The sequence below is a fragment of the Gekko japonicus genome, unplaced genomic scaffold (assembly GCF_001447785.1).
Source record: "Gekko japonicus isolate JY-2015 unplaced genomic scaffold, Gekko_japonicus_V1.1 scaffold672, whole genome shotgun sequence".
Lineage (NCBI taxonomy): Eukaryota > Metazoa > Chordata > Lepidosauria > Squamata > Gekkonidae > Gekko > Gekko japonicus.
In genome coordinates, this window is record NW_015161423.1 from 287,468 (window position 1) to 301,232 (window position 13,765).

The following is a 13,765-nucleotide window of genomic DNA, read 5'->3' on the forward strand; positions in this document are numbered from 1 at the left end:
TGGTTAGGAGCATTGGACTGTAACCTGGGAGAACCGGGTTTGATTCCCCAGTCCTCCACATGCAGCTGCTGATGTGACCTTGGGTCAGTCATAAGTTCTTCCAGAGCCATTCTCTCAAGGGCAGTTCTCGGGAGAGCTCTGTCAGCCCCACCTACCTCACAGGGTGTCTGTTGTGGGGAGGGTGAGGGAAGGGGATTGTAAAGCACTCTGAGACTCCTTCGGGTAGTGAAGGATGGGGTATAAATCTAATCTCTTCTTCTCTAAGTTTAAAGCACTTGATATATTACTGTCTATTATTGGCTGGACCACTTGCTGTGGAAACCATGTTTCTTGATTTACCAGACTTTACCTGCAATTCACGCTCATAATCATGCATCAGAAGAATATCCTTTCTTCTGAGTCAGATAGTTGAATGGGACACCATTTCCAACATATCTATCACTTAAAAGCACATATAGGTGTGCATGGAGCTGCAGATGTTTGTGTGCACCAGATAGCTGGCAGCCCTCCTACCTTGTTCTGACATCAGCAGCACCTACAATCCGTGTGGGCTCTAGAGTGCAACTCAGGGATTAAGCTTTTTAAATTCTCTAGAGCTGCACGAATGATTTGAAAACTTAATCCCCAAAGGTTCTCCCAACAGACCAAACAGTGTCTTTGTCCCTTTGCATTCTGGCCAGTTTTAGAAGCCAGTGGAATGAGTGGCTTAAAGTGCTCGACACTGTCCCTTTAATGAATGTTTGTTTCTGAGGCAGAGAGAAGGAAGGGGGATTAATGTTGCCAGTCCTAAACTTGTAGCTGCTTCTCTCCCCCCCCCCCCCCTTTGTCCATTACAGAACAAGGCAGCCATCTGTTAAAAGGATTAGTTCTGTCACTCAAGCTCACAATGTGGGCCTACAGCGTGGATTGTCCATCTTTGTCAAAGCCTCTTTTGGATTTCGCTTTGCTTCTCTCTGAGGAGAAGATCTAAGTTAAGGGAGACCCCCAAAAGATGTGCAGTGTCAATGTCTTGTGCACAAACATATTTCTGGATTCAGCTGAGTGGGTGAGAGATTTACTGGAACTCAGAAAATGGAACATGCGCACACATGCTTTTAATGTTGCTACTTGCAGATTATTGTGCTTTTGTATGTGCGCTCATGCACACACAGAGAGTTTTCAGAACAGCCTTACTGTAGAGGAAACATTTTACCAATAATTGAAGAAAAAGCTTAGGACTTCCTATTATGGCTATATTGCTTGACGCAAGTCTCACAGGGTTTTTGCTGCAGAACAAGCCAGTTAATCTGTTGTTTGAGCTACAAACATAAATTGCTCATGTGTGGCCATGCTTGATTTGTGGGCTGTGTGTATGGTTGCCAGACACCCCAGTGGAGGCAGGGGTTCCCTGCCTTCAGACCCTGTCCTCTAGCTGCCAATCAGCTGACCAGTGGGGGGTAGGGTTGCCAGTCCCCAGTTGGGGGTGGGGGATCCCCCCAGTTTTGCAGGCTTCTGCCCGCCATTGGCCAGCAGGAAGAAATCCCACACACGCACAGCAATGTGGAGTGGCATCCTTATGTCACCCGGAAGTGACACAGGAATGTTGGTGATGCTGGGGAGACACTCTGGTTTTTGGCCAAAACTCTATGGTTTGAGGGTGATTATACCATAGAGTTTTGCCAAAAAACCAGAGCGTTGCCCCTGACATGCCCACATCACTTATGGGTGATGTAGGCACGGCGTGTAATGTCACTTTCAGTGATGTCAGTACATTGAGCGTGATGCTTCCAGCTCCTGGAGTGTCCCCCCACCGCCCGCTGGCATCTCGAAGGGACCTGGCAACCCTAGAGTGGGGACTTACCAGTAGAAAGAGGTAGGCCCAGGCCACATAGCTGGTGTCACACAGGAAGTGACATCATCATGCCAGTGACTTCCAGGAGACACTCTGGTATTTGGGCAAAAACTCAGTGGTAGAAGCCAGTTTTACCATAGAGTTTTGGCCCAAATACCACAGTGTCACCCAGAAGTCGCTGGCATGATGATGTCACTTCCTGTGTGATGCCAGCAACATGGCCCGGGACTTTCTCTGTCTCCTGGACATCCCCCCATCCCCCGCCAATTGCCTGGAGGGACCTGGCAACCCCAGCTGTATGGCTAGTGGGTGTTCATAAAGGCAATCTCAGCTCAGGAATATACAAAGTAACGTCCTTGAGCACGTGCAGTGCTTTTCAGTTTGCCATCTTTTTAGCCAGGATCATAGAATCACAGAGTTGGAAGGGGCCATGCAGGCCATCTAGTCCCAACCCTCTGCTCAGTGCAGGATCAGCCTAAAGCATCCCTGACATGTGTTTGTCCAGCCACTGCTTGAAGACTGCCAGTGAGGGGGAGCTCACCACCTCCCCCAGAGGTTTCATCACTTTTTGAACACAATTTGATCACAAATTGTGATCAGGATTCTAAAACACTAAAAAAAAATCTTTGGAACATTTGAAATTGGTTGGAACTGGATCAGAAAAAGCTTCATGGATGCATGTTCTTACCATGTTTCCCCTGTTTAGCGGTCCTCTGTCAATCCCCTAGGACGAGGAAGAAAACTACCTTGCTTGTCATTCTATTCTAGTCATGCCCATTTTATCCTTTTCCTCTAGAAAGGCCTGCAGTTGTGGGGGGGGGGACACAACATGGCAACCATGAAAGGGGGCGTGGCAAGGTTAGGGGTGGCAATGTGGACAGGCGCTTCAAAAATGTACACTTTGTGAGCTTCCGGTCTGGCTCCCGCGAATGGCGGACGCATCCTCGGGTCGCTCCCGAGGGTGTCTCGCCCGCCCGCAGTGGAGGAGGGAATCCGCGCAAGCGGAGACCCAAACGAGCCCCTCAGAAGAGGAGCTCGGATCCGGGGCGCGTTAGGGCGCACTAGGGGGGAGCCTCTTTCTCGGCCAAGCGGTCGGAAATTGAGGCTCTCGCCATGCCCTGCCCCTATGGACCTTGCTGCGTGAGCAACCCCGCACGGGGTTTAGCGGAGCCACCAGACGTCACCGAGTGATAAAGCGAACAACTGATGAAATGAAAAAAGAAAAGATCGGCTAAACTGTGAGTTGTCAAATGCGAAGAAAAAGAATTAAGAGCGCTCCCCCTCCCCAGCGGAAAAGATGAGGAGGTAAACCCTCTAACTTCATTAGCGAGAGAATAAAGGGGGGGGGAATGGACTGTGCGAGTAGTAGTGACTTGTTTTGATGCATTTGGAATAAAGCGAGAAAATTTCTGTTTCTTTGGAGTGCGTTTTAAGAACTTTATTAAAAGTAAACAAAAATAATAAGATGTCGGCGCTGGGCTAAAAGACAAGCGGAGAAGAAGGGAGGAACTTCCGGTCTGGGCTTATAAGCGCTTTTAAAAGTCAATAGTTGCGGAGGAAGATCCAGCGAAGAGAATGGCAGCGTTTAAAAGTGAAACTGGAATTAAAAAAAAAAGAAAATCAATTCTCAGAGCTAGAGATCTTTTGAATGGGCATGAAAGAGCATGAAAGAGTCAAGATTTACAGCATATGAAATGGAAGCGTTAACAGCAACCCAGAGGAGGACTGGAAAAGCCGGAGAGAGGGAAATAGAAGAAGCTCCTCCATGAAAATGGGAATTTAAAAGAAGCCAGCACGCGAAGGAGCGGTTCTGAATGCGCCTCGAGGAAACTTTAACTAACAGAGCATCGAATGAACACTACTAATATACTAACATAGATAACACCTTTAACTGGTTTGAAGAAAGAAGTTTGACTGCACACAGAAGAAGCCTAAGAAGATAATTTGGACATTACTAACAGATTAATTTACAAGTTAATATATCACTCAGCTTTCTCTTTCTCCCACTATATACCCTCCCTATTTTTCTATTTAAGCGAAATACCTCTCCTTTTTAGGAGAGTAAATAAAGCCTTTATTAAAAAACAAAAACAAAAATGTACACTTTGTCATCCACATGGTGTGCAAAGGCACTTTGCCTGTAATCTTTCCAGGTTTCCAGTAGACTGCATCAAAACAGGGGAAAATCACAGAAGTGGATCATTGGCAGAAGACATAATGTGATTACTCCCCCCAAATACATTCCAGTTTGGATGCCAAACCTGAGGGAAACTTTGCTGTGGAAGCAATCTCTCTTAGCTCATGGGAACATTCAAGTCCAAATCGCAAATGCTCTTGCATATGCGTTCTTGGATTATTTTGCTACGGCCACCCCTTTCCCTTCCACTTGTCCAGCAGCCTCAACAGAAAAAGAAATTAACTGAAAATAAAGGTCCTTTTCCTTGGCTCTCTTTTTCAGTCCTGTTGTTCATCATGGATGGGGAAGCGTCATGGCTTACTTCTCGAGTACTCCACCACTGTTCATTTTGTCTGCCTAAGTACCAATAGAGTGTTATTCAATCCTGCATGTTCTCAGTATGCACCAACATGAGGAATGCCACCAGCGGTGCAGAAGGAAAAGTAGCCTGCGTGTGCACACACACACACACACACTCACAGTAGTATAGCTGATTGCAAACAATGGATACTCCTCATGATACCTTGGGGCCTCTCTCATCCAAGCAAATTATGAGGATGTGTCAGCAGAAGCTTCTTGGGCACTCACCGTGCCACCAGTGCACAGACACTTTCTTCTTTTGAGCTAGAAGTGGAGGACTTTGCGCTATCTCCTGCCTCAAACTTGAGAAGATGGCACCAAAGAGTTTAGACAGATGGAGAGGTCAGGACATAGAGCATCCTTCCCTTCCTGCTATCTGATCCTTTCCTTTGAAGTAGAATTGCTACTCTTAGGGGCAATTTCCTCTGCTTCCTCTCTCTTCTCTCTCGCACACACAGAAAGAAGGTGTTTGATCTCTCCATCTTGCACTATGGAGGCTGGACATGCGTCCAGCATCTAACACCATCTAGTTAGTTAGAATATCTATATCTATCTCTTACCTCAAGCATGTATTTCCTTTAATAAAAGTTGCTTATTAGCTTTAGAACTGACTGCTGACTCTGTTTAACTTTGTAAGTCTGTTGCCACACCTAAACCCAGTTCTGCTGCGTTAAAGCCTTTGAGCACTCTGCTACTTTTCCATGGTTCCCTGGCAGTACCAACTCCAGACCAACATTTTGAAGTGCAAGCAAATAGTTGAGGCAATCACATGAATGCTCAACAGCACATGGGCACTGCAAATAAAGGAAGTTCATTTTTTTAACATCTGCTTTGTGGATAATGAATCACCCTTACTTTTTAGGGGCAGCAGTTTTTCTCTACTTTAAAAAAACAACACGTGACATTTCCATTGCCAATTGCTGCTGCCACCAATATATGTCAAAATGGTGTCAGCTAGTATCTACCCATAATGCAACAAGTCCTCTACTTGTTAACAAGGTAGCCACCCTAGCTGACTATTTCCCTGACTACTGTGGAAGCTAGTGGTCCCCATTTTGTTGAGCCTGTGGGAACTTTAGGATTTTGAAAGCAAGCAGTGGGTGTCACTGCAAAATGGCTGCCATAGAACCAATCACAGTGTGTTGGGAACTTTGAAGAAAAATGTCCTCTTATGATACATTGTAATGTAGCCAGTCCAGACAAGTCCAGAGACAAACGTTGAGCTTCGCTCCAAGAGACAATGGACTATGCGGATCCTAGCCCACTCCAATCAGGGGGCTAGGTTCCCGGCCGAGAGCCTATGGGACTCTTGGTCACTGTAAATAACCTATAGGGAAGTAGGGGTGTGTTTTGGGTGGCAGTTTCTCAGGGGATATAAGCCAGCCAGCGAGCCGGCCAAAGTTGTCTTGTTCCGGATAGAATAAAGTACGCTTTGCTCTCCGTTTGCGTACTTTTCATACATCTAGCTGTTTCCCGACAGCGACAGTCATCAAGGTGATTCCAGAAGCACCTCCTGTTTCATTGAGATGGGGGAAATCCAGGACTGCTTGTTTGCTTTGGGGAAGAGATGCTTCAGGGAAGAGGGAAGTAGGCACCAGGAAATAATTATCAGGCATTACACTGGGGATCACTAGTTTAAGGTCTAGGAAGCCAGCCATCTGGGATGAAAAATAGAAGGATTTTATGTCAAGTGATATGACTTCCCGTTTGATCCAAATGCTGGTGCCTCTCATATTAAGAAGCAGTGCCGGCCCCTCAACTCAAACAGCCACTTAAGCAGACCTCTTGGGCATGGTTGATGCTAAGGTACATCAGTGGCCTCATTATTTAGGTGCACGTAGATCTGGGAAAAGGCAATGAACAGGAGATGGGAGCAGACTACTGGAGCCCTATTATGCTCCTCTTCCTTTGGCTAAATTGTCGGGTGCAGGCCTGCAATTATGATGTACTTCGTCAAGGACACAGCGCTCCGGGGCCCCAATGAGTGACCCATCATGGCCTGGTGGTGCATGCAGAAGCAAGGCCACACCGCAAGGCCATACCGCAGACGGCTGCCTGCTGGGGGTTCCGTGAGAAGATCCCCTCTTCCCTTCAGCCTCCCAGTCCTGAGGCAAAAACGCAGAAGACTTTTCGGCAGCCTGCAGTTTCCCGCAGGGCCTGCAGAGGGATTCGCCCGAATTGTGAAGCCTCCCGCGGGAGAACCCACCGCCTTGTTTTCGGCCGCTCTTTCTCTCCCACCTTACGCCACTTCCGCTGGTGTCAGCCTGGAGGAAACGGCTGAGCTTTCGCAGGGAAAGGAGCACGTCAGCTAGAGCAGAGCAGCGACCGGGAAGGAGCGAGGGAGGAGGCGCGTCGGGGACGGCTGGCGCCCGTTCTGTCTTGCCGCGTTCTCCAGCCCCCAGGTCTGCTCCGGCGCTGGCCACCCGAGGCAAGTGGGCTAGAAGTGCGGTGGAGAGGCTGGTGGGCTTGGGCTCTTGCTCTTGATCGGAGCCGAAGCGTCGGTCGGTCGCTGTTGCAAGCGGCGGCGGAGGGACTGGCTGGTCCCGGCCTGGGAAGGGCTCTGTTTCCGTGTAGACCCTGGAGCAAGCGGAACCGGACTGAGAGTTAATCTTGGAGCGCAGGCAGAGGGCTTTGCGCTTACTGGGACCACCGTCCCCCGCACTTAAAACTTGGATTCCGTGCCCACCTGTCTGAATTGTTGAGTGGGGTGGGTGGTGGATGTTTTCAGTCCCCTGCGGTATAAACGTGTCTGGGTCTTCAGGGCCCCCCTCCCCCATTTTAAGTGCAGCGGGCAATCCGTGATAACCAGTTTGACGCACCTCTTCTGTGGGTACATTTTCTTTTTAAAAGGGGGGGGGTATATTTCCTCGTGCTTAAACGGGGAGGGAGAAAGCGGTGGGTCGGCTCCTGGCCTGGAGCGGCTGCAAGGGCCTAGACCCGGCTCGGCAGCCGGTGAGTTGCTCTTTCCCGCGGCCGGGAGAGATCAGGTGATCCCGTTTGTTTCCCAAGGAAGCTAAGTCGGTTTCCCTCCGCGTTCGGCCTGTAGAGAGGCTGCAGCCGGAATCTTCAATGGTTTAATTGGTTAAGAGAATCGGTTAAAAACTTTTTAGTTCACTGCAAACGCATTCCCCCTGATTTAAAAGACTTCAGAAGCCTCTTTGGTTGTAGGTAATTATTTTTTAATTTAACACCCCCCCCCCCCTTGCATTTGATAGGCACCATCCTTAGACATTCTCTCCTTTCACCCTCATTCAGGATGCAGTGCATCTTGTCCTGCAGTGACATATACATTTTTCTAAAGTAAGCGTTTTTGTTGAAAAGGAGCAGGGCAACAGAGGGCAAGGCCTTCCTCATCGAGTGGACCCCCCAGCACTGCTATTTGTCAGATGCCTTGTAAAAGTTAGTGACTGTGAGTGCAACCCTCAGGAAAGCTATACCAGTCTGACCAGTAGAGTCAATTTGGCTTAGGACTGCAATTGTACCACTACATCCCATGACAGTGAATCCACAAGCAAGTTTATGGTTGGGTACAGAACTATTTCCTTTGCCCATCTAGAATCTATTGCCCATCAACTTCTTTGGGACCCCTGTTTTTTTCTCCTCCCTGGCATAATTTTCTTCACCTCTATCATGCGCCCTTTCGTATCTTTCCCCCCCTCTTAAAGCCCCAAATTCCACACCCTTTCCTCATAGGCCTTAAGAAGAAGAAGAAGAGGAGATTGGATTTATACCCTGCCCTTCACTACCCAAAGGTGTCTCAGAGCGGCCTACAAACTCCTTTCCCTCCCCCTCCCCACAACAGACACCCTGTGAGGTAGGTGGGGCTGAGAGAACTCTGACAGAAACTGCTCTTTTTCAAGGACAGCTCTTATCAGAACTATGGCTTGCCCAAGGTCATCCAGCCAGGTGCAAGTGGAGGAGTGGGGAATCAAACCTGGTTCTCCCGGATTAGAGTCCACGCACTTAACCACTACACCAAACTGGCCTCTGAACATTTTGATTGCCTTTTAGTGTGCCTTTCCCGGCCAGCTCTACAATGTACTATTTAAGATGGGGCAACCAGAACTGTACACAGTATTCCAGGTGTGTAATAAGTAAATGTACTACCACATTACAACAGTTTTGTGTTTAATTCTTTTCCTAATAATCCCTAGTAGTGAGCTTGCGTTTCGCCCCCACCCTGTAATCTTTTGAACAAACGCTGGGCTGTCTGTGATCAGCACAAGGCCTCTTTCCCAGTCAGTTGCCACGATAACAGACTCCAGCCGGATAAAGGGGAAATTTTGTCTCGGTTTGTTTTACACCTACGTACCTTGTGCCTGGTTTCCTGTTTTAATGCTCATTCAGCTGTGCTTTCATTTTTATTAGGTTTTATTAGGCTATATGGCTAGTCCATTATGGGTAGCTGCCCTAGTAGATAGAACTGTCTCTGCCTTTTTAAAATTTAGTTCTAGCTGGACTGATAAAAGTAGGGCTGCCATCTCTGGCTGGGGAATTTCCTGGAGATTTGGGGGACACGGCCGGGGAGGGAGAGTTTGGAGAGGAAGGTCAGTGGGTATGTGATGCTATAGAGTCCATCCTCCAAAGCTGCCCCTTCCTCCTGGGGGGACTGATCTCTGTAGGCTGGAGAACAGTTGTAAGTCAAGAACATTGGCACATTATATTGCACATTAGAATGTCACTGTCATCAGTGAAGATGTATGACACCATCCCACCAGGACCATTTTGTAAACCTTCTGTAAGTTTATTTTGCTTATTGTTTTCCTCCTCTTAGGGGAGGGGCTGTGGCTCAGAGAGAGAGAGAGAGAGAGAGAGAGAGAGCATCTGCTTGGCATGCAGGCAGTCCCAGGTTCAACCCCCGGCGTTTTGCAGTTTGAAGGGACCAGGCAGTAGGTGATGTGAAAGACCTCTGCCTGAGACCCTGGAGAGCTGCTGCCGGTCTGAGTAGACAGTACTGACCTTGGTGGACCAAAAGGTCTGACTCAGTATGTGGCAGCTTCATGTGTTCCTTTGCCATTTAGATCTTTAGAATTAAAAAATTATGATCACTGGCATGGCGACCCCTTTCTAAAAACAGCACCTTGGCATGTCCTTCTTTTCTTTGAAGGATGTACAATCCCGGAGTACTGATTTCCTTGACTTAAAAAAGAGAGCGAGAGAGAAGCTGGTAAGTAGGCCTCTTCTCATCTCCCGGCTACAGCAAGGCCTTGCTTGGCTCCCGTTTTTTGTGGGCAGGATTATTGAGTATAATACTGTGCTGTATAAACGTTGTACATTTGTATAAACTCTGAAGGTAGACAGAGGATTCTGATGAAGAGAAGAGGTTGGATTTATACCCTGCCCTTCACTACCCAAAGGTGTCTCAGAGCGGCTTACAAACTCCTTTCCCCTCCCCTCCCCACAACAGACACCCTGTGGGGTAGGTGGGGCTGAGAGAGCTCTTGGCAGAAACTGCTCTTTTTCAAGAACAACTCTTATCAGAACTACGGCTTGCCCAAGGTCATCCAGCCAGGTGCGAGTGGAGGAGTGGGGAATTAAACTCGGTTCTCCCAGATTAGAGTCCGCGCACTTAACCACTACACCAAACTGGCACTACACCAAACTGATCCATGTTAGCCCTCATGGGTATGGAGCAAGAAGCAGTAGTGTTCTTTCCATAGCACCTAGAGCTGAATTAAAGGGTGTGCCCGTGTGTGTGTATGAATGGAATCAGTATGTCCCGGCTGTGTCTTGACATCTTTCTCCTTAAGAGTAGCTGACCTAATTTTAAACTCTTTCTCCTGTGCGTTGCAGGTGTGGGAAGGCAAATACCGTGAAGCTCTAAAGATGGTGAGGATTTTGGCCAATGGAGATATTGTACAAGATGATGATCCTCGCGTGAGACAGAACACTCAAAACTCATCCCGTCTGGTGAGGATAGATGTAGATTTTCCGCGATGCTTAGGATTATTACTCGAGGAACCTAAAGGGCATGAGTGGATGCTGAATTATGCAGTTTAATAATAGTTATCTGGACTAGGTGGAAAGAACAGGACCCTTTTCAGAGCTACATTAAACATGAGCCTGATAACAAATTAGCCCGGCATAAGCTTTTGTGAGTCAGAGCTCACTTCATAAAGTTATGAGCAATAAAAGGGCAAGTTGTCAAACATCTCCCCACTCCTGTCTTTCTGTCGCTCTTAACTTTATCCTAGTTGGAAAGCTAACATGATACTGGAAAGGTTACAAAGGGCTCTGGGCGTCTTAAGGCTCCATAGTTTGGTGCTATTAAGTCACTGACTGATTGTCTCGCAAACCCCTTCTGTATTAGGTGGGTATTCCAAAGACATTGTTTAGGTGCTGTAGTTCATCTGACTGATACCCAGAAGTTCTGGCTTTTTTTAAAAAAAAAAGCTTAATGTTTTCATATTTTCTTGTTTATGTTTTTATTGTGCATTAAGGCCTTTGGATAGCTACTTTGAGCTCTCTTTGAGGGTGTGATAGAAATATTTTAAATAAAAAAAGAATATTACTCATAAACAAAACTCCCTCTAAGTTGTGGAGTCTTGTGAGCAAAAATTCTGTTTTGTGAGCTGCTGGCATTAAAGTTGGGAGCAAGCGATTTGGCTGCTGCATAAATTAGTTTGCTCTGGAGCCATCCTTCCTGAGCTAAGACAAAAAGGTGTGAGCCAGAGGCTAAAAAATTGTGAGCTAGCCCACACTAAGCTTAGAGGGAACATTGCTCATATATGGTGTTGGTTAGAGAACCTTTGGTTGTGCCTTGTTGCTCTTCTCTCCCAGAATCTGTGAATGAACTGATTGGCTGTGGTTCTGATTCTGCCCCCTTTACAGATCCCCTTTTCCATGAATCCCGTTGATGGAAAGTTTATGGTTTCATTCCCTTTCTCTGTGTCTGTTTCCTCCCTCTCCCTCAGGGGTTTTTCAACACAATGACTAATGCGGGCTCAACCCCCCACCAGCGCTTCCAGCAACAGTCTCAGCAGCAGGGGGCCAGGCCAGGGGAGCGCTCGCCATTCTCAGACCTCAACCACCAGTTGGTAAACCTGGGCTTCCCCACTTGGAACCTCGGCAATCACGTGGTGCAGCCCTTGATGTCCATCCTGTTGCTGTTCCTGCTCTTGATGTTTGGGATTCGCGGCCTCCTCTTGGTTGGTCTCATCTACATCGTTTCCCACTTAAGCCAGCGATGATGGAGCCTTCTGGATAGGCCATGGCAGCTGCCTGGCTAGAGCAGAGAGGCCAGGTTTTCTTGTTGGGTGTGGGTGTGTTGGAGAGAAAGTGTGGGTTGTGTGTGTGTGTGTGTGTGTGTGTGTGTGTGTGTGCATATAGGGTTCCCAGTTGAGAACCTTTGTGTATAACATGCTCGGGGAACAGGAGTGGGCGTCTGGGACATACTCAGCAAATGAGCTCACGAGGATAGTGCTTCTTGCACGTGAACTACCTCCAGCCGAGTCGATGAATTGGCTTGCTCTTCACAGCACCTGCAACAAATATATAGGCGGTGCTGGTCTAAGGATTGGGGTGGTGGTAAAACATGGGCATGGATCAAGACTACATTGGCAATATCCACCTTCCCACTGCAGGACCTTTGTGCCATTGCTCAGGGTCCTTTCTCCCCCAGGAACAGCACTTTGTGGAGATCGGTGGGCTGCCATGGGGGGGGGGGAGGCTGGGAGGTTCCATTAACCCAGTGGAAAATTTAGTCTGGATCTGACCTGTAGTTTTTCAGCTGAATGACTGAGAAAGCAGCAGCTGGATCTCTAAGTAAACAAACAGAAACCTAGTCTGTACATGGCAGCAGCATTTTTCATGTTTGAAGATGAAGCAAATGTTGATGGTGCTCTGGAATAGGCAGTAGTAGCTCTGTATGCTCACTGGGATAAGTGCTTGTGGGCTTCAAATGAAGGCATTGCTAATGCATACTTGCTTCCGAAACATGGATCCAGGTTTTTAAAATGTGACCATGTCTGAAAATTTAAATCAAAGTAGAAGTTAAGTAAACCACATCCCTTTAATGTAAGTGGGACTTTCAGCCGGATTCTATGTCTATGTACATGGAAGTAAGCCCCCATGATTTCCGTGGAACATACTTCAAAAAAAAAATGTGCCTGGGATTGCAGCCATATTTGTTTTGTTGATGTTTGCAATCCATACCCACCAGCATAGTTCACTGGAGAGTTCTTGGGGGGGCTTACATTTAACAATAAAATATAGATCGGTAAAATACCAAGCTTTATCATTAAAAGAGCAGTAAAGCAATAAGCACTAAAAAAATCAGATCAGTAAAATACCATGCTTTATAATTTAAAAAATAAAGCAATAATAAGGCTAAAAATCTATAAGGAGTACTGAAGTTCCTAGTAAAACTTTAATACAGTTCAGGGGGGAAAAGTCTCCAAATGGTTAGTGTAACGGAATGGCCTTCCCTGACCTGATACAAATTGATATGCCTCCTGAACTTTCATGAAAGAGCCCCCCCCCCAAAAAAAAATCTGGTCAGTTTGAAATGAGATGATGTCAGCACTCAGCATCCTACTTACTTTCTGTTGAATTCAGTGTGCTGTGGCATCTTTTCCTGGATTGTATCCTCTCAGTGTGATGCAACGTGGATGCAGACTGGTCACTGAAGCAGAATGAGCACCAGGTACCTATGGAGCTCCATCTGCTATATCTGACAGTGGGAGCCTTTTGTATACATGGTGCTCTGGATGTCAGCCAGTGTTAATGTATCTAGTGACTTCTGTCACCTGCCCTTTGCCTTTCCATCGTTTGATGCCATATTTAGCAGGGGCTTGTGCTTTTATCATACAGACGGATTGCTAGGTCATGATTTGAGATGTCCTACCCCCTTTAAAAATGGAGAACAGCAGAAGAACGGTGGGCTTTGGATGGAAAGATACAGGAATGTTTGTTTTTAAAATGTTAACAGAAATGTGTTATTAATCACCCATGGCAGAAAATTGACTGAAAATAGATCTCCCAAGCAAAACTTTCTTGTGTATGAAATCCCATTGAAGGCAGGAAGATGTTACCTTTTAACTGAGGTAGGTGAGTGAGAAAAGTTTTCTTAATAAGCAAGGTTGGGCTCCAAGTTGGGCAAGTTGCGGCTTTCATTTAAAAGCTAAGCTTTGTAATTCTGACCAGTCACAAATATGCCCATACTGGAGCCAGTCTGTGGGGAAGTTAGAATCTGTATGTAAATATAGATCTCAGAATTATTTTGGTCTAACGCACTGTTACGGTGGCCCCACCTGTTGAGAGGGGAGAGGGCTAATGCTAAGGCAGCCTTCATGTGAAAGTGTGATTTGTGAGAATTCCCGCCTCCACATGGGAAGGGCCTGTACATATGCTCCCTTTAATTTGTGAGGTCATATGTGGAGGCCCCAGTGAGGTGTTAA

At 47.0% G+C, this 13,765-nt stretch overlaps 1 protein-coding gene across 2 annotated transcripts; it reads left to right on the forward strand.

Annotated features, from left to right (window-relative positions):
• The first annotated feature begins 6,631 nt into the window (after positions 1-6,631).
• Positions 6,632-12,035, forward strand: LOC107124913 (chromosome unknown open reading frame, human C10orf35). 2 transcript variants are annotated; one of them, XM_015428410.1, is made up of 3 exons: positions 6,632-6,795; positions 10,161-10,277; positions 11,282-12,035. In XM_015428410.1, exons 2-3 carry the CDS (start codon positions 10,194-10,196, stop codon positions 11,555-11,557), a joined length of 360 nt encoding a protein of 119 aa, XP_015283896.1. In that variant the 5' UTR covers positions 6,632-6,795; positions 10,161-10,193; the 3' UTR covers positions 11,558-12,035. The 2 variants fall into 2 exon arrangements, with proteins under 2 accessions (XP_015283896.1, XP_015283903.1); XM_015428417.1 differs by having other exon boundaries at positions 6,632-6,769.
• Positions 12,036-13,765: the final 1,730 nt, after the last annotated feature.

Coding starts and splice junctions, on each gene's coding strand:
- LOC107124913 (XM_015428410.1), top strand. CDS start 10,194: ATGGTGAGGATTTTGGCCAATGGAGATATTGTACAAGATGATGATCCT. Junction 10,278..11,281: donor CTCAAAACTCATCCCGTCTG/GTGAGGATAGAT, acceptor CCTCTCCCTCAG/GGGTTTTTCAACACAATGAC.